This window comes from Moschus berezovskii, chromosome 1 (assembly GCF_049115385.1).
Source record: "Moschus berezovskii isolate FMDL1 chromosome 1, NW_MosBer_1.0, whole genome shotgun sequence".
Lineage (NCBI taxonomy): Eukaryota > Metazoa > Chordata > Mammalia > Artiodactyla > Moschidae > Moschus > Moschus berezovskii.
Window position 1 is genome coordinate 99618411 of NC_142460.1, and position 21271 is coordinate 99639681.

The 21271-nt window shown below is 36.8% G+C and overlaps 1 protein-coding gene across 6 annotated transcripts in view; it reads right to left on the reverse strand.

The window, feature by feature from the left end:
- The window catches only part of TP63 (tumor protein p63), a 266209-nt gene extending 246463 nt beyond the window's left edge, over positions 1–19746 (reverse strand). For 2 of the 6 annotated variants that reach the window (XM_055408018.2, XM_055408007.2), the window contains exon 1: positions 19227–19587. In XM_055408018.2, coding sequence (XP_055263993.1) covers positions 19227–19288 — 62 coding nt within the window. In that variant the 5' untranslated portion in view covers positions 19289–19587. Of the gene's footprint in view, positions 1–19226 lie in introns of all 6 variants that reach the window. The other 4 variants (XM_055408027.2, XM_055408056.2, XM_055408047.2 and 1 more) reach the window with 4 other exon arrangements.
- Positions 19747–21271: the final 1525 nt, after the last annotated feature.

Genomic DNA, 21271 nt, shown 5'->3' on the forward strand with positions numbered 1-21271 from the left:
GGAGTTAACTGTATGGAGATGGATATATCAAGCTATCAAATTATCCATTGACCTCCATTTTTCTGCTATAGCATATTCATCGAGCAACATCCTGAATCTATTTGCTATTCTTTACAATATGTCTACAAGAAAAATATATGCTCATCAGCCAACAGTATTCAAGATGGCCATATTTCCCACTGTAAGAGATGATACATTGGCTTTCTCATTTTCATCATCAATCCTGGTGTTAACCAAGAAATGATCTTGTGCTAAAACATCAGCTGTCTACGCTTTCAACTTTGAGAGCTAGGTTTGAATTGACATATATTCACTTAGGTAATGCCATGCTGTGGAAACCAGATGCCTTTCTATGGATGACAGCCAAGCCCCAAATAAGGTCCTTTTCTATAAACTTCAACACTTCTATTAGTCATCTTTGGAAAGGTATCAATGATACTACCACTTTTTATCACCTTAGTATAAAGCATCATCAATTCTCATTCAGAACAATAGCCGCAGACCTGGTCTCTAGAGTCGGTTTCCCACATAGCACACAATCCTTTAAAATATAAGACAATAACATTCTTATGAGAGAAAGTCCACCCTTCTTTACATCTACACTCTGCAGCCTTGCTCCTCAACAACTGATCTCATCTCTTATCTCCCCATTTGGCCCACTCTGTTCCAGCCACTCCAGTATCCTTGGATATCTGGGGGAATTCTCTCTTCCTCAGATTTCTTCCTTATTGTCTTCAGATCTCTACTCAAAGGTCACTTTGCCTGAGAGGACTTATTAGATGACATCCTATTTAATGTAACACTCCCTCCAAACCTTTCATTATCACTACATACCCCTGATCCTGCCTCAGTTTTATGCAGAGACTCAGCATATCACATGCTTATTTGTGAACTAAAGATATCAGCTCCCTGACAGTAAGGATGAGTTTTTGCTCATTAGTGCCTGGAATAGGACTTGATGCATAGATGGTACCCAGTACATTTTTAAAATCAAAAGTTGCAAGAGAAATGTGTAATAATAAAGGCTACTTGTTTAGCTTCCAGGAATCTGATCCTGTCTTTGCCCTCAATTAGGCATCTGGATGATAGTTAGCAAGTCACTGGTTCCCTACTTTCAGATTCTTTATCTATAAAATGAAACAAATAATAGCTTTGTGGTTCAAATACTACATTTGAAAGGGTTTTGCATAATTAAAGCCCAAACAATTAAAAGAGAGTTGGACAAACAAGATATCCAGGCTTATCACACTGACAAGTTCTGTAACTTTGAGTCACAATCTTTTTAAGTCTCAAAGCCCTGATGAAACAAAAAGAAACTTCTTTTTTCCATCATATTTTTTCACTCATTTTAAAGAAATTGTATCTTAGTATCAGGAAAAGCATCCCTGAGTAAAGATTATTTTTTAACTTATTTTATTAATTGCTTCTCCATAATTCATTCAATCAACAAGTTATTCACTAAGCATCCACATATGCCAGACTCTTTTCTAGGGGTTTGGGTTAAATCAGGTCACAAAGTCATCAAATATACTGCCCTCATGGAACTTACCTTTCACTATGGAGAAACAGGTATGAAACAACAAACATAAGTAAGTGAAGTAGCGTTTTGGAAGGTGATGTGTTTTATAAGATCAAAATAGTACAGTGAGGAACTGAGGCTTGGAACTGTGGAAGCGAAGAGGCTGAGGTTGCAATTGATTAAGAGACCGTGACATCCGAGCACACACTATCACTGAAGGACTTCTCTTCCTCTTTGTCCTTTCTCTCTTTTTTTGATCAAAAATTAGATATTATAAATATATTTTGCTTAAAATTATAGAAACTATGTAGTTCCACTGGAATAGTAATTATAATAATAAATATTTGAAGAACTATTGTTGCAAAAACCTTTGATATTGGTTATTTAATTTTTTCATGCAGAAATCTGTAAGCTTCTTATGAAATGGAGTTAATCTCATGGGTTTCTTAGTACTGCTTTCTTTAAACGAAACACTATTTCCATTGCAAATGAAATAAATAGTAATATCTTTAAAACTCATACCTATTCTTTAGTTCAGTTGTTCTGAAACTTGTGGGTTTTAGTGTAAACTTTTCTATTCTTAGAAACTGCTAAAGCAAGGGAGTGGGTGGAGAAAAGGCAGAAAGGCAGAGGTGTTTTTTAGTATAAGAAAAGGTCCCATTATCTGGCTTTTGCCTTGCTATGGGGGGGCTGCATGCACAAGGCAACTCTACCTTGGAGGATCAGGAAAATGGCAAAAGGGATGTTAGGATTCCTAAGAACAACCACATAGACACTGAAATGACTTTCTAGACAAACACAACCAAGTGATCCTCTCTGTCCGCTTTCTGGATTGTAGTATGTGACTAGGAAAACCACGAAGGAAGACCTGTTGAGCTGGGCCTTCTAAGAGGGAAGTCATTGAAATTAGCTTGTGGGTCATATTTAATGACTTTGGCCAACAACTTATCACAGAGCTGAGGCATACAAAGAAGTAAGTAATTTTTTCAACACAGTTATTCACAGTATCACCAGGGGTTTGCCTGGTAGCTCTGATGGTAAAGAATCTGCCTTCAATACAGGAGACCCGGGTTCGATTCCTAGGTCAGGAAGATTCCCTGCAGAATGGAATGGCTACCCACTCCAGTATTCTTTCTTACCTGGAGAATTCCATGGACAGAGGAGCCTGGTGGGCTACAGTGCATGGGTTCACAAAGTCAGACACAACTGAGCGACTAACACTTTCACATTTACAATGTTAGAAATTTTTAATGCTCCAGTAAAGACTTCATTTTGGGGATGTGCCTAATTAAGAAAAATTCAAGAATGACAGTACACTCATTTTTAGCCAGAAGTCTTAAACTGAAGAACCATATCATTTTGGTTGCTATTTGGTTACAGTGACCCTCCTCCTTGAGTACTAAAAACTATCCACCTGCAAGCTGGCATAGAACACATTGGTGTCTACTTGTCAGGACTTCTGGAGTTCTTGGAAGTGACAAAATGTGACACAAACACTATTATTTATAGTCTGTCCCTGTTCAATGAAAAGGATCCTTGGGCTGAAGCTGCCAAGAGCAGTATTAGTTACCCAACCTGACAATTTCATTTCAGGGTTCTTGTTGGTTGAGACCGAATAGAATTCTTTAAGCAGTAAAAATCATGACCCTCCCTTAGGACTGGAGAAGCTTCTTTCAGACCCAAACTGCCTCTGGTTTCCAGTAGTGTTTGCACTATACCTGTTCTCAGATGGTTTGGCATGACAAACAAATATATTTTATCCACAAGGGTTGGATAGATTATGGATGTGGCCAGCTAGCACCTCCAGTCTCAAACCCAATTCATTTGCCTTTCTCACTTTCTTCAACTTTCCCCCCTAAGATTTATTTCTGTTGCTATATGGATATGAATTCCAATATGTCATGTTTCTGCCTGTCTTCTGTCTCCTATTTGGTCTTTTATTTGATCTGAAACAATGTATCAAGTGATGGAAAGATGGATAAGGAGAGAGGGGGAGAGAACACAAACATAAAAGTATAGAACAAAAACATTCCAACTGAAATAAGCAATTGTCAAATACCTATTAAGTCCACTACTCAGTGTTAGACATGGTATCGACTATTCAGAAATAAGTAAGAACTTAGCTATTTAAGTAAGTAAATATAAATACCTTTAGAGGAGCATATGGCCTATCAGAAAAGACTATCTCTCCCCTTGAAAGTTTTATAAGTAGGTTCTCAAAGTTCAGTGTGCATCAGAATCTCCTGAAAAATACGTTAAAAGACAGGTTGCTGGGCCACAGTTCCAGGTTTTTGGATTTGGTAGGGCTCACACAAGGCCTGAGAATCAGCATTTCTATGTCATTCCCAGGTGTTACCATTGCTCTGTTTTCAGGATTATGGATGGAGAACTACTTGGCTAGACCAATGCTCATCAAATTTAGTGTTCGTGACTTTACTACACTTGAGTTCTTGTTAAGATGCAAATTTTCATTTAATAGGACTGATGTAGGACCCCAAATTCTGTAATATTCCAGGTACCTCACTTTGAGTAGTGAGGGTCTAAGAAGTGAACAGACACTTGTAAGGAAATATGTACAAAAGACACTATTAACTAAACAGTAATTGAGACAAACTTTGAAGAAGAGACAAACTTTGAAACTTTTTTGCAGGGAAGCCTGTAAGAGTGAACATACAGTACAGGTTCAGTGAAGGCTGGGAGTGTGAGAACGGTGAAGAGACAATAGATTTTGGGCAGAAATAGAAGTGTGAGGTGGTATGATTTGGGACTGTAATAAGTCCAGGTAACGAGGAAGTCCAAGACCCATGGGTCAGTAACTAGAGCGGAACAGAAATGAGAGCTCCTCAAGCTGAGGAAGCCAAGGAAATGTGAGCCTACATTATAGGAAAGACATCAAAAGGATATTGAAGTTTCCAGAGTTGGCATAAGTAAAAAAGAAAATGGAGCCAAGCTACAGAGGAGAAGCTCCTAAAGTCTGTATTGTCATGGGGTTCAGTAATCACTTTGATGAAGAGGTTTCAAAAGACATGAAATTGCTGAGTGATAGTGGGTAAACACTGATCTGAAAACAGTGGTGCTGAACATGAAATATATTAGGTCCATCTCCTGACCTTCTCAGTTAAAAGGCTTTGCTTCTACTAAAGAACAACAGGCAATGTGGGTATTTTCAGGGAAAGAAAGGCTTTCAGTTAAGACAAGCTAGCTGGGGAGTAAAAGGAAAGAAATGTCAAGGTCAAAATATCACACTGGAAAAATATCACATTAGTAGAGTGGAATCAGGAAAATAGCAGAATTAATTTGGGGTAGAGTTGAGAGTACATGGAAGAGGATTATGTTTAAATCAGTAAGTTTCATAACAGGAATTAGGGAATGAGGGGTTCGTGAGGTATTAACAGCAATGGGGAGCAAAAGTGGAGATTCAAAATAAACAACAAAACAAAAGGAATTAAAAGAGAGTTTTTGAAGTTAAGCGATCTTGAGTTTCCAAACTGCACAATTCCAGGCTTTCAAAGTTGAATCCTTGTTTGTGAGGTCCTAAGTAGGATGGTTGAAACTCATTTATATCCAGAGGCAGAACAGATTGTTTCCAACATTTTTCCAGGATTGTTTTAATGGTAAAAATAAGCCTTGGAACACATCCTCCATTTATTTATTTATTGGCTGTGCTAGGAGGCTTGTGGGATCTTAGTTCACCCACCAGGGATTAAACCCTGGGCCCACAGCAGTCAAAGTGCAGAGTCCTAACCACTGGACTACCAGGGAATTCCCATACTTTCTGTCTTTAGATTCAAACCATTTTTCTAGAATTTAAATAGTTTTTAGCATTTCTAAACATTAAAAAATAATAGGACAAAAGTCATCCCTACACAGATGCCATGCTCAGTCACTTCAGTCATGTCTGACTCTTTGTGACCCCATGGACTGTAGCCTGCCAGGCTCCCCTGTCCACGGAATTTTCCAGGCAAGAATACTAAAGAGGTTTGCCATTCCCTTCTCCAGGGGATCTTCCCAATCCAGGGATCAAACCCAGGTCTCCTGTTTGGTTTGCAGGCAGATTCTTTACCATCTGAGCCAGTAAGAATCTACTGAGAATTAAGGTATGACTATAGAAAAATAATGCTGCAGAAATCAGGAGCCTACCTATCTCCACCAGTGTCTAGCCATTGTAACCTGGGCAGATTACAGAGCCTCTCTGTGCCTCAATGTCTTCATCCATAGAGTAAGAATAGTAGAAGCTATCACCAATACTTATTATGTGCCAGTTGTTGTCTTTAAGTCCTTTGAGAAATTCACTCATTTAATTCTCAAAGCCACTCAGTCAGATAGGTAAACTATCATCATGCATGAGAGAACAGAGATTGCTAGGAGATCTAACTATTGGCAGAGAATTTGATTGGCAGGATTGTCATCCTGGTCACAAAATCCAGCCTCTTAAGCATTATGCTGCTGTCTCTTGGGTAGCAATAAATACTAGTAAGTACCTCTTATGGTGATTTGAGAATTAAATGTGTAAAATTAAATATGTAAAGTTCACAGAACAGTTTCTGGTACACAATAAGAATTCAATAAATGCTAGGTATTTAGTGATTTCTGTCATCCTCATTTTCTAAAAATACAGGATAAAAAGTTGAAATCTTAGAAAATTTATAATTATAATTTTTATAATTATCCTAGTTAATGAAAAAGTGCTAATTAAAGTACATGTCATCTATTAAATTAGCAAATTTTAAAAATAATATCTAAATAGGAACTCTGGAAAAATGTATAGACATACCCTATTAAAGAGCAATATTTTCCAAAAACTTGAAAAAGTATATACACTTTTATTTGCCCACCCTCTTACTTCTTAGGTAGCAGCATATTCTGGGTGAAACAGCAAAGTGCTTAAATTAGATAGCTCTGGTTTCAAATTCTGACTCACATAAAAATGAAAATATAAAGAGTTCCTTCCACATACTAGTTAAGTCATCTTGGTTAAGCTAATTATTTTTCTGAGCATCAATCTCTCATCTACAAACTGGGCATATTACTCAGCTTTAAAAAGATAAATTACATGAGATAATGTGGGTAAGATAAAGCTGAAGTGAGGTGTTAGTCGCTCAGTCGTGTCTGACTCTTTGCAACCCCATGGACTGTAGCCCATTAGGCTCCTCTGGCCATTGAATTCTCTAGGCAAGAACACCAGAGTGGGTAGCCATTCCCTTCTCAAGAGGATCTTCCTGACTCAGGAATGGAACCCAGGTCTCTTGCATTGCAAGCAGATTCTTTACCATCTGAGCCACCAGGGAAGCCAATTGGATTTTAATTTCACTCCTACTACTTTCCTGCTCTGAGACATTGGCAAACTTAATTTCTCTGTACTTAGTTCTTCATTTGTAGTACCGTCTGAGCCACCAGGGAAGCCCAAAATTGGTAGATTAAACAGTAATTTGTATAGATTGAACATGTGTTAGTTTGCTTTAAATATTTGTTTCATTAAATGATCCCAAGAAAATAAGTAAAAAAGGTGGTTTTATACTATTTTTAATTTATAATAGCCAATGTAAATGTCCAATAAGGGAAATAAATGTACTACAATAATTTGCCTTAATATGATATAATACTTATGAATTACTTATATATTTGATAAATACAAAATATATGGAATGTTCAGTTCAGTCACTCAGTCATGTATGATTCTTTGCAAACCCGTGGACTGCAGCACGCCAGGCTTCCCTGTCCATCACCAATTCCCAGAGTTGCTCAAACTCATGTCCATTGAGTCGGTGATGCCATCCAACCATCTAATCCTCTGTCATCACTTCTCCTCCTGCCTTCACTCTTTCCCAGCATCAGGGTCTTTTCCAATGAGTCACCTCTTCACATCAGGTGGCCAAAGTATTGGAGTTTCAACTTCAACATCAGTTCTTCCAATGAATATTCAGGACTGATTTCCTTTAGGATGGACTGGTTTGATCTCCTTGCAGTCCAAGGGACACTCAAGAGTCTTCTCCAATGCCATGGTTCAAAAGCATCAGTTTTTCAGCACTTAACTTTCTTTATGGGCCAACTCTCACATCCATACATGATGACTGGAAAAACCATAATTTTGACTAGACAGACCTTTGTCAGCAAAGTAATGTCTGCTTTTTAATATACTGTCTAGGTTGGTCATAGGTTTTCTTCCAAGGAGTAAGTGTCTTTTAATTTCATGGCAGCAGTCACCATCTGCAGTGATTCTGGAGCCCAAAAAAATAGTCGCTCACTGTTTTGTTTGTTTCCCCATCTATTTGCCATGAAGTGATGGGACCAGATGCCATGATCTTTGTTTTTTGAATGTTGAGTTTTAAGCCAGCTTTTTCACTCTCCTCTTTCACTTCCATCAAGGGGCTCTTTTGCTCTTCTTTGCTTTCTGCCATAAGGGTGGTGTCATCTGTATATCTGAGGTTATTCATATTTCTCCCTGAAATCTTGATTCCAGCTTGTCCTTCATCTAGCCCAGCATTTCGCTTGATGTACTCTGCATGTAAGTTAAATAATCAGGGTGACAATATACAGCCTTAAAGTATTTCTTTCCCAATTTTGAACCAATCCATTGTTCCATGTCCAGTTCTAACTGTTGTTTCTTGACAGGCATACAGATTTCTCAGGAGGCAGGTAAGGTGGTCTGGTATTCCCATCTCTTTCAGAATTTTCCATAGTTTGTCATGATCCACACAGTCAAAGGCTGTAGCATATTCAATAAAACAGAATTAGATGGTTTTCAGGAATTCTCTTCCTTTTCCTAAAATCCAACAGATGTTGGCAATTTGATCTCTGGTTCCTCTGCCTTTCTAAATCCAGCTTGAACATCTGAAAGTTCTCAGTTCATGTGCTATTGAAGCTAAGCTTGGAGAATTTTGAGTATTACTTTGCTAGTGTGTGAGATGAGTGCAATTGTGCAAGTTTGAACATTCTTTGCCATTGGAATGAAAAATGACATTTTCCAGTCCTGTGGTCACTGCTGAGTTTTCCAAATTTGTTGGCATATTGAGTGCACTACTTTCACAGCATCATCTTTTAAGATTTGAAATAACACAGCTGGAATTTCATCACCTCCACTAGCTTTGTTCATAGTGATGCTTCCTAAGGCCCACTTGAATTCGCTTTCCAGAATGTATGGCTCTACATGAGTGATCACACAATCATGATTATCTGGGTCATGAAGATCTTTTTTGTATAGTCTTCTGTGTATTCTTGTCACCTCTGCTTAATATCTTTTGCTTCTGTTCAGTTCATACTGTTTCTGTCCTTTATTGTGCCCATCCTTGCATAAAATGTTCCCTTGGTATCTCTAATTTTCTTGAAGAGATCTCTAGCCTTTCCCATTCTATTATTTCCTCTATTTCTTTGCATCTATCACTTAGGAAGCCTTTCTTATCTCTCCTTGTTATTCTTTGGAACTCTGCATTCAGATGGATTGAAATTATTTTATGACTATATGTTAAGTATAAAAATTATGGAGCTAGAAGGTGATATGGAAAACAACTGTTTTATTAGATTTGTTTTGCTGGCTTCTAATATTGTTGAGAACATGTCATTTGTCTGATAATTTTTAATATCATTAATATCAAATCACAAGTACTTTTATCTGAATGTTTCATTTGAGAATACCTAAAGTGCTCTGATATTTATCTTCAAAGATCTTCCTTTATCATGATCTTAATTCAGATGAAGCTGAAAGATCTATGGTAAAAACTGGTACTTAAAAGCTTTGAATTTTTAAACTTCTTATTATGTATTAATTTAGTAAATATTTACTGAACATTAATGAATATTTTTTCATTTCAAATAAACTTAGACATTTTAAGCTTTTATAATTTCCCTTTTTCTATTCCTCCTTGTCATTCCAATCAACAGTATTTATCAATTTATTTAAATATTTGGTAATTTACAAAACTCCTTCAAAATTTGCTTAGCAAACCAGATAAAAAAACACTTTTTATAAAATCCATAAGTTACATATTTTGTCAGTTTTATTGGGTGCTTTTCTTTTTGATAGTGGCTGTCATAATTTCTCTCACAAACTGCCCTAAATTTACTTTTGCAGAGCAAAGTTTAAACTAGTTTTTAAAAAAGCGTTTTGTGATACTTAAGCTTTCTCAGGTATATTCTGCCTTCTCAAGAAGTGAAGGTATATAGAACAACTGTTAAAAAAGGAAAAGTAGGGAGGAGAAATAATTCAAGATTTTGAGGTAAAAATTATATATACATTTTATGTGGAAAGATAAGGTGGGTCCTCAAATGACAGAAGAGCAAGTAGTGCTTTCAGAGACACGACTTTCACTCACTGAAGACATGATTTAACATAAGGTTCAATCAAATGTGTTAGTGCAAATGTAACACCTAGGATGGCCTACCTTCACACCAGTGCTAATGAAGAGAAATCATCCACTGAGAGCTCTTCACTAAGCTGAAAATATTCATTAAAGCCATATCAAACTCTACAGTATACTACAAAATAGCTTATGCAGGTACGAAGACTTATCATATTCAGTTCAGTTCAGTTTAGTTCAGTCACTCAGTCGTGTCCGACTCTTTGCAACCCCATGAATCACAGCACGCCAGGCCTCCCTGTCCATCACCAACTCCCGGAGTTCACTCAAACTCATGTCCATCGAGTTGGTGATGCCATCCAGCCATCTCATTCTCTGTCGTCCCCGTCTCCTCCCACCCCCAATCCTTCCCAGCATCAGAGTATTTTCCAATGAGTCAACTCATCGCATAAGGTGGCCAAAGTATTGGAGTTTCAGCCTCAGCATCAGTCCTTCCAATGAACACCCAGGATTGATCTCCTCCAGAATGGACTGGTTGGATCTCCTTGCAGTCCAAGGGACTCTCAAGAGTCTTCTCCAGCACCACAATTCAAAAGCATCAATTCTTCGGCAATCAGCTTTCTTCTCACATCCATACATGACCATGGGAAAAACCATAGCCTTGACTACATGGACCTTGGTTGGCAAAGTAATGTTAGTATCAACTGGGATGCTGAAGAAATTCATTAGATTGCTCATAAGTTAGTTTGAAAATCCTATAAGAAAATTTTTCATTCATTGCCTGAGATAAGAGGGTTTAAAAGAAAAATAAAATGGAAACATACATTTTATTAGCACTTTTTATTTAGGGGAGGTTGCGCTGAAAAATTTGGAATACAGTGAGCTTTCTCATGGAAAGTTTCAATGAATAAAATTACACAGTTAAGAAGTGACACTACTAAATTCAATCATAAAAATGGAAGTTCCTTGAGTCAGAAAAGAAAAAGAAAAGCTAATGCTGAATTTCTAATAAAAATAATTAAGACTTGATTTCTTTAAGGAAGCTCTAAAAATTGACCACCTTGATGAAATGTCAAATGTGTTTGGAGGATAAATTAAATTCAATCAATAGTCTTAAGACATAACATACTTAACTTTAGAAACAAAAGTCTCGATCGCAGCATTACCTCTACCACGAATTTGTATGTATTCTATCCAAATCTACACCACCTCAATCTATACCACTATACTTAAAAGAAAACAAACAGCCAAACAATCAAACAACAACAACAAAAACCCTTACATTAAAAATCTACTCTAGGTAACCATGCAGCTGATTAAATTGTCACAACAATTTTCAGTTTTGTACTTCTCAACTAAAAATGCATTATCCGTCTTATTATTATGATGCTGGCTTTGCCTTCGATTATAAAAGAACTGCTTGAATTAATGGAAAGTGAGAATGGGTGTTTGCTATTCAACTTGATATATTAAGTTTGCTCAATTGAAACAAAAGTAAAAGGTATAAGAGTGGAAAGTGGCAAGAAGATTTTTGAGTCCTTATAATTTGACTTCTAAGCTTAATGATTTCATTCTGAACTTCAAAGAGGCTAATTTATAATAAAAAGAGAGACAGATATAAGTAGAGAATGGAAGGCAAACAATAAGAATTGAGTGACAACCCTCTCCCTCTGAATTATTCCCCAAATATTATGGCTTAAGGTAAAACAGAAATGTTAATAACTGTCATTTCCCAAACCTTGAAAACCAAAAAGTACATATCACCCCATGTCCATGTCTCATCCTATTTTAAATGGAACAAAGTGACTTTTAGAGGTTGGGAAGTGCATAATTACATAGACTGGAGTCTTTGGACTTTGATCATAATTATAGTGCTTTATCCATCCATCACTTGTTGCTTGAGGACTATTTCTTCATGAATTCTTTAAAGGAGATAGAAACCCTGTCAGGACAAATTTGAGCTGCAAACAGCTAATCAAAAACTTGGCTCTCTTGACTTGAAACAGATTGAAAATTGCCACTTTAATCTCACAATCCATTTGGCTTTTAAGTAAAGTGAGAACATGAAGTCTCTCTTTGGAAAGGCATGCATCTCCCATTGTTCATACCACTGGGTACCTTTTTATGAGCTTCGACTGGGATATTCAGTCCAAGTGCTCCTCCCTGCATACAGTGGTTCTCAAAATTGGGTGTGTATACAACCAAATCTTCTGGGGTGCTTGATAAAAATGCTGCATTTTGCATTCCATCCCCTCATGCTCAGTTTCTCAGAGGGTGCCATCAGTGTAATTAGAAACCTAAAATTAACTGGGAACCTTATAGCACAGAAGGCTTCCAGCTATTTCCCCCTGCCCCCCAAGAGTGGTCTGAATGGTCTGAGAAGTACATGATTCAAAATTATTTTTGTTTACAATAAAATTCCAAGGCTCCAGCTAGACTTATCAAGTTATAGTCTCAGGTCATTGAGTCTCAGCTCTCTGAATTCCTAACAGCATCAGAAGTGAACGTGTGTATTACTTTGTTTTCCTGAGTCTGAATTTGGGTGTCAGTTTCATTTACTTCCTGAAAGTCAAATGTATTTCCCTAAAAACCTTTTTGAGGAGCCTTAACAGAGGCTTCTCTAGTAGCTCAGTTGGTAAAAGAATCTGCCTGCAATGCAGGAGACCCAGGTTTAATCCTTGGGTCAGGAAGATTCCCTGGAGAAGGAAATGGCAACCCACTCCAGTACTCTTGCCTGGAGAATTCCAAGGACAGAGGAGCCTAGCAGGCTACAGTCCATGGGACAGCAAAGAGTCAGACACAACTGTGTGACTAACTTTCACTTTTTACTTTTTTTCAACAGATGTTACTAACCAAAGTCACCCTTCCAACTTGCAGCCTTCATGGTGGGTGCCTTGCACTTGCTATTCCCAGGCTGCACATCCAGGGCCTTCGACCCTCTCTTGCACCTCACTGTAATGTTTCTATGCACGTAGTTCTTGTTTAAAGCCCTGAGGTCTAGGATTGTATCTTACTCATACCGTTTATCTTTCCCATTCAGCACCAAGAAAAATAGATAAGCTCATGGAATATTTTAGTTAAACAAATTAAAACAAACAAACAAAAAATGTTTAGCTTCCATATCTACAATTTGAGGATAAAAATTCATTACCTGGTGAATTAGTTTCCTATTGCAGCTGTAACAAGCTATCACAAACTTGCGGCTTAAACCAACCCAGATGTATTATCTCACAGTTCTGCAGGTTGGAAGCCTGAGACAGATCTCACTGGGTTGAAATCAAGGTGTTGGCAGGCCTGTGTTCCTCCTGGTAGCTGTTAAGGAAAATCTGTTTCCTTGCCTTTTCCAGTTTCTAGAGACAGCAACCCTTCCTTTGCTCCTTATCCCCTTCCATCTTCAAAATCCATTGAATCTTTGCTCACCTCATATCACTTTGACTTTCTACCTCCCACTTTCACTTTTAAGGAGTCTTGTGATTACATCCCACTTGGATAGTCCAAGATAATCTAACTATTTTAAGATCAGCTGATTAGCAGCCTTAATTCCATATGCAACCTAATATCTCTTTGCTGTGTAATATAACATATAATCATGTATAATATAACATAGTTCCATAAAAAACTAAAAATAGAGCTACCATATGACCTGCAATCCACTCCTAGGCATATATCTGGAGAAAAACATGATCTGAAAAGATACTTGCATTCCAATGTTCATTGCAGCACTGTTTGAAATAGCCAAGACATTGAATCAACCTAAATGTCCATCAACAGAGGAATGAATAAAGAAGAATCTAAATCTTCTAAAAAGAAATAATCCAAATAAACTTATAATACAGAAATAGACACAAAGAATTCAAGAACAAGCTTATAGTTACCAAGGGGAAGGATGGGGGGAAAGGATAGTTAAGGAGTTTGGGATGAACATGTATGCATTGCTATATTTAAAATGGGTAGCAAACAAGGATCTACTGTACAGCACATGGAACTCTGCTCAATGTTACATGGCATCCTGGATAAGAGGGGAGTTTGGGGGAAAATGGATACATGCATATGTATGGCTGAGTCCCTTTGCTATTCACCTGAAACTATCACAACATTGTTAATCAGCTGTACCCCAATACAAAATAAAAAAAGAAGACACGACTATTGCTGGAGACCATTATTTTGCCTACCTCATCTGTCCCGATGAATCAGCTACATAATATTGTTACTCATAAAGTTCTCTATGGATCTAATAAAATAGTATGTTCTGTGGCAGGAAGCATTGAATGGGGGAGAGACTTGGATTCTAGGCTTAGTTCTGCTATTATTTTTGTATGTGATTTTGGTCAAGTCCCTTAACCTCTCTAGGTTTTAAATTTCTCAATTCTAAAGCAGAAGAATGGAGACAAATCAACATCATGGGGCAGGACTCATAATCATCTTTGTGCTTAGGGATCATATAGAGCAAAATGAGAGCTAGGTATGCCTCCATGAGGGCACAGTTGTTGCTGGGAAGGGAACTCTAGTTCACCAGTGTGCTGTACACACACTAGTTGTTGTTTAGTCACTAAATCATGTCTGAATCTTTTGTGACCCATGGACTGTAACCTGCAAGTCTCCTCCATCCATGGGATTCTCCTGGCAAGAATACTGAAATCAGTTGCCATTTCCTTCTCCATGGGATCTTCCTGACCCAGGAATCGAACCTGCGTCTCTTGCACTGCAGGCAGAATTTTTTACCATTGAGCCACCAGGGAAGCCCCTATATACACAATAGTAGAACCTAGCGGTACACTAAGTGGATGTATTTAAGAGTTTAGTGGGGTATTATTTAATTCTCAGTGTTTTAGCTATGAACAGTAGACTAGAAGTTGTTATCCCTAGTTAACTTATTAGGAAACTTTGATTTGGATGGCTTAAGTGGTTTCCATGAAAGTCACATGATCAGTTAGTGGTGGGGTTAAGACTATTATCCAGATCTTTTGATAAGGCCTATGTGCTCTCAGCTGACACACTTCCTTGCCTCTCTGCCATTTAAATGCACTCACAGCTCAGGGCTGTGTACAGAATTATAGTACATTTCACTCTTGGCTAACAACAATGGGTCATAAAGGTCTTTTGACATTTATTCTTGTGAAAATTGTAAGAGTTGGAGGCAGATTTTTCTTGACTACAATTGGTGACTCCATTAGTCCCTGTTGATAAACTGTATCTTTATATTACTTTATGAATCAATTCTCCCTGCCCTCTGCCTGTCTTCAAGTACTGATGTAAAAAACTATACAGATTGCAGCATGTTGGCTCATTCCTTTCAGGCAGACAGAGAAACTTAGTGATTATGGAACCGGCTAAAATTAATGGATTAGCTGTATTAAAAATGGTTTGCTCATTGAAATGGATGGATACATCCTTAATTGGCATCAAAATTATATTATTAAATGATATATTAATTTTCAGTCTCCATGTGTACATAAAGAACACTATGGGCACATTTTTCATTTTTCTCCTCGATGTGATCCTGAAAGGAAAAAGCATTTGAAAAAAGAGTAAATTAAGAGAGTTTAATAAAGGGACTATTGATGAAGGGAGAAGAGATATGGTATGACTTTTGGAGTTAGCAGTGGCTAAAAATTGTTACACCCCTAAGTTTGAAGGAAAAGGAGAGTAGAGGGAAGTTACTCAAACTCAAGATACCCAGACCTGTGGTAAGAGCCCCTGTAGACCTGTAACCTTTAGTGGAAAACCCAACAGAGAAACAGGGAAACATAAACCCCTGATTCATCCTCCTCCTGTCCTTTGCTCTCCTGCTAGAGGTACCCGCTAGTTGAACCCAAGAGAAAACAGAAGAGAAAGGAACTACTTCATAAGGAAGTTCTGGGATTCAGAACAAAAGGATGTAGGGTGGATGTGGAGAAGCAGATTGAAGACACTCTACACAAAACTGAATCTGTCTTTATGAGACTGTATTTGACAAACAAAATGATCCTCCACTGTAAGTTCAGTCACCCACAGCCCTCTTTATCCTTTTGGGATATATTTAGAAAACACAGTTTAAAAAGTTGACCTTTAAGCCAGTAAAGCATAAAATTCACAATCAATATGTAATTTACACAGGAAATACTTCTTACTCATCCATACAGTACATTAACAGTTTAAACTTCTTTGAGTAGAGGGTGACTGAAAAAAAAAAAAGAAACAAACTCAAAATCATTTTACCAGTGGTTCAAATTGTAATATGTTTTACTTTCTCTTATTTTAGTCCTCAGCTATTGCCATGTTTCAAAATTTAATCTTGATTCCTTTTTATCATTTTAACTGGCTAATCTTCAAAATGACATTTGGAGGAATTCAATCTGTCTTTTAGAATTACTTGGTTAAAGAGATCTTTATTAAAAACGAGGTGGCAATTCCAAAACTAATTATGCAAAAAGGCCCAATTATAACCCAAATGATAAATTAACTAAATTTAACTCCTAAAATGCTAAAATTTAGATTAATTTTGAATATTTACAATTAAAAAATAAACAGAACTCATTGATTATGGTTTTAACTTATAAGGAAATGGTATCTTACCCTTTGGCTCTTGTTTATTGATCTCCACATTTTCATCTATTTTTTAAAAAATTAAGGTAGCATTAAAGTGACAAAACTTGTGATTTGTCCACCTTCTCCTCTTGTATATAGCTAAGATAGTTTCAGTATCTTTCAGTATCTTTGATTTTCAGAAAAGTTTTTGTAAAAACTGCAGTAAATTAGCATCCACATCTAGCACAACCAAATGCATAATATGTTAATATGTTCAGGTGCAAAGGGAAAATAAAAGCAGAGGGTGAAATCTAAATTTTAACTGAGTGATTACCATCATACTTTGAAATGTATATTAAAACTGGCTTTTGGGGAAATGGCATTAACATTCAGTAATAAGTGATAATAACAGCTCTCATTTATTGTATTCTTTGATAAACGGAAATTCGTGCATTAAGGTAGCTTACAGCTAAAAATAACAAGAAATCCAGTTCTTTCCTTTTATGAAAATTCTCTTTTATAACTTCTTTCTAAAGACAAGGTCAGGAAAAAGACAAATTTAACTATGTAGATGACTCTGATTATGGAATGATTAAATTTGGTCTTACTTAAAATAGATTTTGTAAACTGAGAGCTACAAGGATTGTCTGGTTAGAAAAACCAGCTCAAACCCATTCACTCCTGAGGAATCAAACAGAATATTGTTTGATTCTTTCTTATAGTGATATTCCAGTTATTCATTCATTTATTCCCTAAACAGTCCAGACAGAAAAATATAATAATTCAGAACTTGAAATATCTGACAGTGGTTAAAAATATGAGGAAAATGTTCATTATTAAATATGTAAATATTGTAGAGTTTAACATTATAGCCATATCTTGTTCATTTTTGTATTTCCAGTGCCTTGCTCAGAGTAAGTAGATGGTTGGCAAGGAACATTATTCCTCAGTTTATTTTTCAATTAAGTTTTAATGACAAATGGAAAGTAGATAATCTTACATAAAACAATTTATTTGGCAAATAAATGTTCGTTGATCACTCTGTACAACCATCTCACAGCTGCCCAATATGAATCCCCCCTTCCCCAAAGGTGACACTTGCCATGAAGTTCAGAGATTCAGCAGAATTTAAATATTTTTAAAGTACTATTATTATTTAAAATTTTACAGTCTGTTAAAAATTGAGATGATATTTGCTCCATCAATGGGCAGGTTGCTGGGACACTCTGAAAAGCAATTTCCTTATGTATTCATATTTATAGGCTTCCCTCATCAATCATTAGAAATACACCTGGACAGAGGTCTTCATGATTGACATGCAGGTTGCTAGTCAAAAGAAGAAAGTTTCTTCTAGAGCTGAGGTAGATCCAAGTACATACTTTAAAAAAGATGTCCTCAGGGGACACATTATACAACTAATGTTTCACCAGAATTATCCTCTTAGAAATATTCTTTCAAAGATTTTATTGAAGTAGAAGATGTTGAGGCTGGAAAAAATTTTGAGAACTAGAATATCTGTAATATTTCTCTCTTTATCCACTCACTCCACAATGCCAACAAAATCTTATATAAGAACATGAATTCCAGAGCCATTCATTTTTGCTTCTATTGTTCGCAATGCACAGCAAGGCAGGAATCAAATCAACATACACATTTCTCACTTCAACCTGGAGAACAACAAACTTGCTTTCTCTCTCTTTCCTTTTTCTTCCTTTCTTCTCTTACTCTCTCTACCATTCCATTCACGTGTCTCCCTTTCTTTCCTTCTTCTGCTTTCTCACACAGTCCACCAGAAATACCACAGGGAAAGAAGCTGCATTTACAGGGTTGGCCAAAAAGTCCATTTGGATTTTTCTGTAAGATATTATGGAAAAACCTGAACAAAATTTTTGGCCAACCCAAAACATAGTCTACATTATTGTTTACATGGTAATAACTCATATTAATGAAGAAAGATCACATGGCCTCCTTAATTGCCTGGGCAATTGGACAGTGAGTCCTGGCCAGAGAACCTACTCTGCTGCTGAACTGATTCTCTCCTAGGCACTCCTGGTGAATGACAATTAACCCTTTTGGAACCACACCGTTTTCAACAGCCAGAGGACCTCCCTCATTAGTCTCAGAAAATAAAGTATGAAATTCCAAAATCAAATCTCATGCTGTTAAATTAACAACATCACACTGCTACATACGACTTGAATATTTCCCATAACTTTATGACTGGAAAAACACTGTTCAGATTTCATTTACCAGTTTAAAAATAGCAGACTCTAATTTGAAACATGTACACACACACACTGTGCACACTCACTAATATTCCCTCTTAGTGCTAGGCAAACATTACTTCCTATAAGCAGAAATAAAATTCAGGATAATTATAAGTTTTAAAAGTCAGATTTGTCAAAAGATGATGTTTGTTATGAAACAAATCAAGAAGAAAATATGCTATAGAGCCAAAATGACAAGCCACAATCTGTTTAGTATAACAATGGCTATTTATCTATTTTTTTATTGCATAAATCAAAATTACTCTGTGTTTATTTTGACTTGAAGATCATTCACAGTCTATTACGTTCCTATCCAATGAAATGTCTTCTACTTGGGTGGGTGAGTGCTGAGCCTGGCAAATAACAGATTTTAAACATCTTAAAATGGTGTGACAATTTTCTGACACTTCATGGGAAGACTGTCTTCAAACTTTGTTACTTTGTACATTCAGATAGGAACTAAAAAAGAAACCTGGAAGAGATGCCCACAGACCACTTTAAGTCCACAGAAAATGCAAAATAATATCACTGTGCTCATAAACAAAGAGAGGCTGCTCTTTGAATACAGCAGAAACACTCATCATACACAAGGCACTCCAATTAAGTTTTGATAGAAGTTTATCTCACGTTTAAACTCACCGCTGGATGTAAGGGTCGGGACAGTACTGTAGGGTGGCACACCGTGACGTTTCAAAATTCATTTCCTTCAACTCTCTTTGATATCAATAAATGGAGAAGAGTATATAACATATACACATATACCTGTGTATACATAGATATCAAGCCAGGAGGCTAAAAGCAATAGGGTCAAATGCTATCAGACATAGACGTATAGACACTTTCCCCCTTCACACATATTTGAAAAGAGGCGGAGCGTTTCTAGGTTTCAACCAATGAGATTCATCAAGTGATTAAAACACCAGAAACAGTTGAATCTTACCAGCTGGGCATCCTCTCTAAAGTTGTTCTTCCTTCTCTACTACAGCTTTAGAGTCCTTCATGTATAGTGGCCACACTCGTTGGCAATTTGGAGTCATCTCTGAACTTCTGATCTCTCTGGTGATTGGATGCTGGCATGAATGGCATCAGAGTTTAATTTCAGCAGTCTGGACTTTCACAACAGAGCAGAGCTAATGAGTGTCCACACTGCTCCAACTAATTAATGCTTCCTCGTATCTGCATACTGATTTAATTTGAGGACTTCTGTGACTGCTTCTGGAACTAAACATTTCACAGAGCTGCTTAGGAAGTTGTTGTATTTTTTTCTTCTTCTTCTTCTTCATCTCCACCTCCCTCCCCCCGCCCCCCTTCATTCTCCCTTTCAGCCAACCGCCTGTTGTGGTCACAATCTCAAATAGCAAAGACGGGGAAATTCCTTGATTATATTTAACCTAGAACTCACTCTTCGTCTCAACTAAAAGAGATACCCATTCACATCCCCTTAGTATTGCCTTCCCTGAATTAAAAAAAACAACAACACTTTACTGAATTTTTAAAATATCCCACTTCAAACACACACATAATTTTCTTAAAGCAATATTAAAATGGAAAATAATGTAGTATTTTTGACTATTTTGAAGCTTACAGAATTATTTCAAATTGCCTGTTACTGGAAACATTTGAGTTCTTTCCATCTCTCTCAGTCTTTCCCACTTTTTTATTTATGTCTATTGTTTTGGCTGGTTTTGGTTTTGCTTTAGCTCCAGCTACTTTGGAGTAAAACCATTAACTTGTTCATATATCCAAAACAATATATCAAAAGTCTACATACAGAATAATTCACTTCCTTTATGAATACAGGCTGTAAACCAATCATGGTTTTGTGGATTTGGAAATTGAATGAAATATGATTCAGAAGCTAAATTAAAATAGACTCCAACAGAAAAAAAAAAAAAGTGTGTCCAAGTGTCACTAACAAGGTAAGTTCACATCCTCCATTCACCCCTAATCACAGGTCACCTGTGACATCAGACGGTGACAAAGTTGTGAGATAATCTAAAGTCCTTTTCAGAGCAGTTTGACATTTCCTTTTGAGAAAATTTGGTTCAAAATGTGTTTCATAAAAATATTTTATTTGTTTCTGCAGCCAGGATAGAAGGGATAAGCTATTTAAAACTTGACATTCTCTTCCTTACTTAGCCTGAGAGTGTCTAACATCTGTGAATTGTGAAATTCACAAATATGCCTGCCTGAGCCCCAGCCAATTCAAACAGCTTGTTCTACAAAATGGGAAACCTGAGGGAAGATCATTTTACTAATTAATTATAGATTTGTTAATTGGAGTTGAAGTGTTTGGCTTTACTCCCTGCTATTAGCAAATACAGATAACCAGAATATACAGAGTGCTTAAATTAAAAATATTCAATATCTTTTGAGCATGGCCAAGTCCCACCACACTGTGTCTGGCTTTTCCCATTTATAAAATGGGAGGTGAAATAGTGATCTCAAGTGTAGTGCTTCTCAAATGTTAAAGCACTTGCAAGTCACCTGGAAATTTTGTCAATGCAGATTCTAGTTCCGTAGGTTTCAGATGGGGCCTGAGACTCTACATTTCATACAAGCTCCCAGGTGATGGGTGCTGCTGGCTTTTGAGTATAAAGACCCAGTGCTGTTTTCAGGCCTGCTTTTAATACACTTCTAGGAAATAACCAGAACCCTTCCAAATATTTTAATTACCAGCAGAG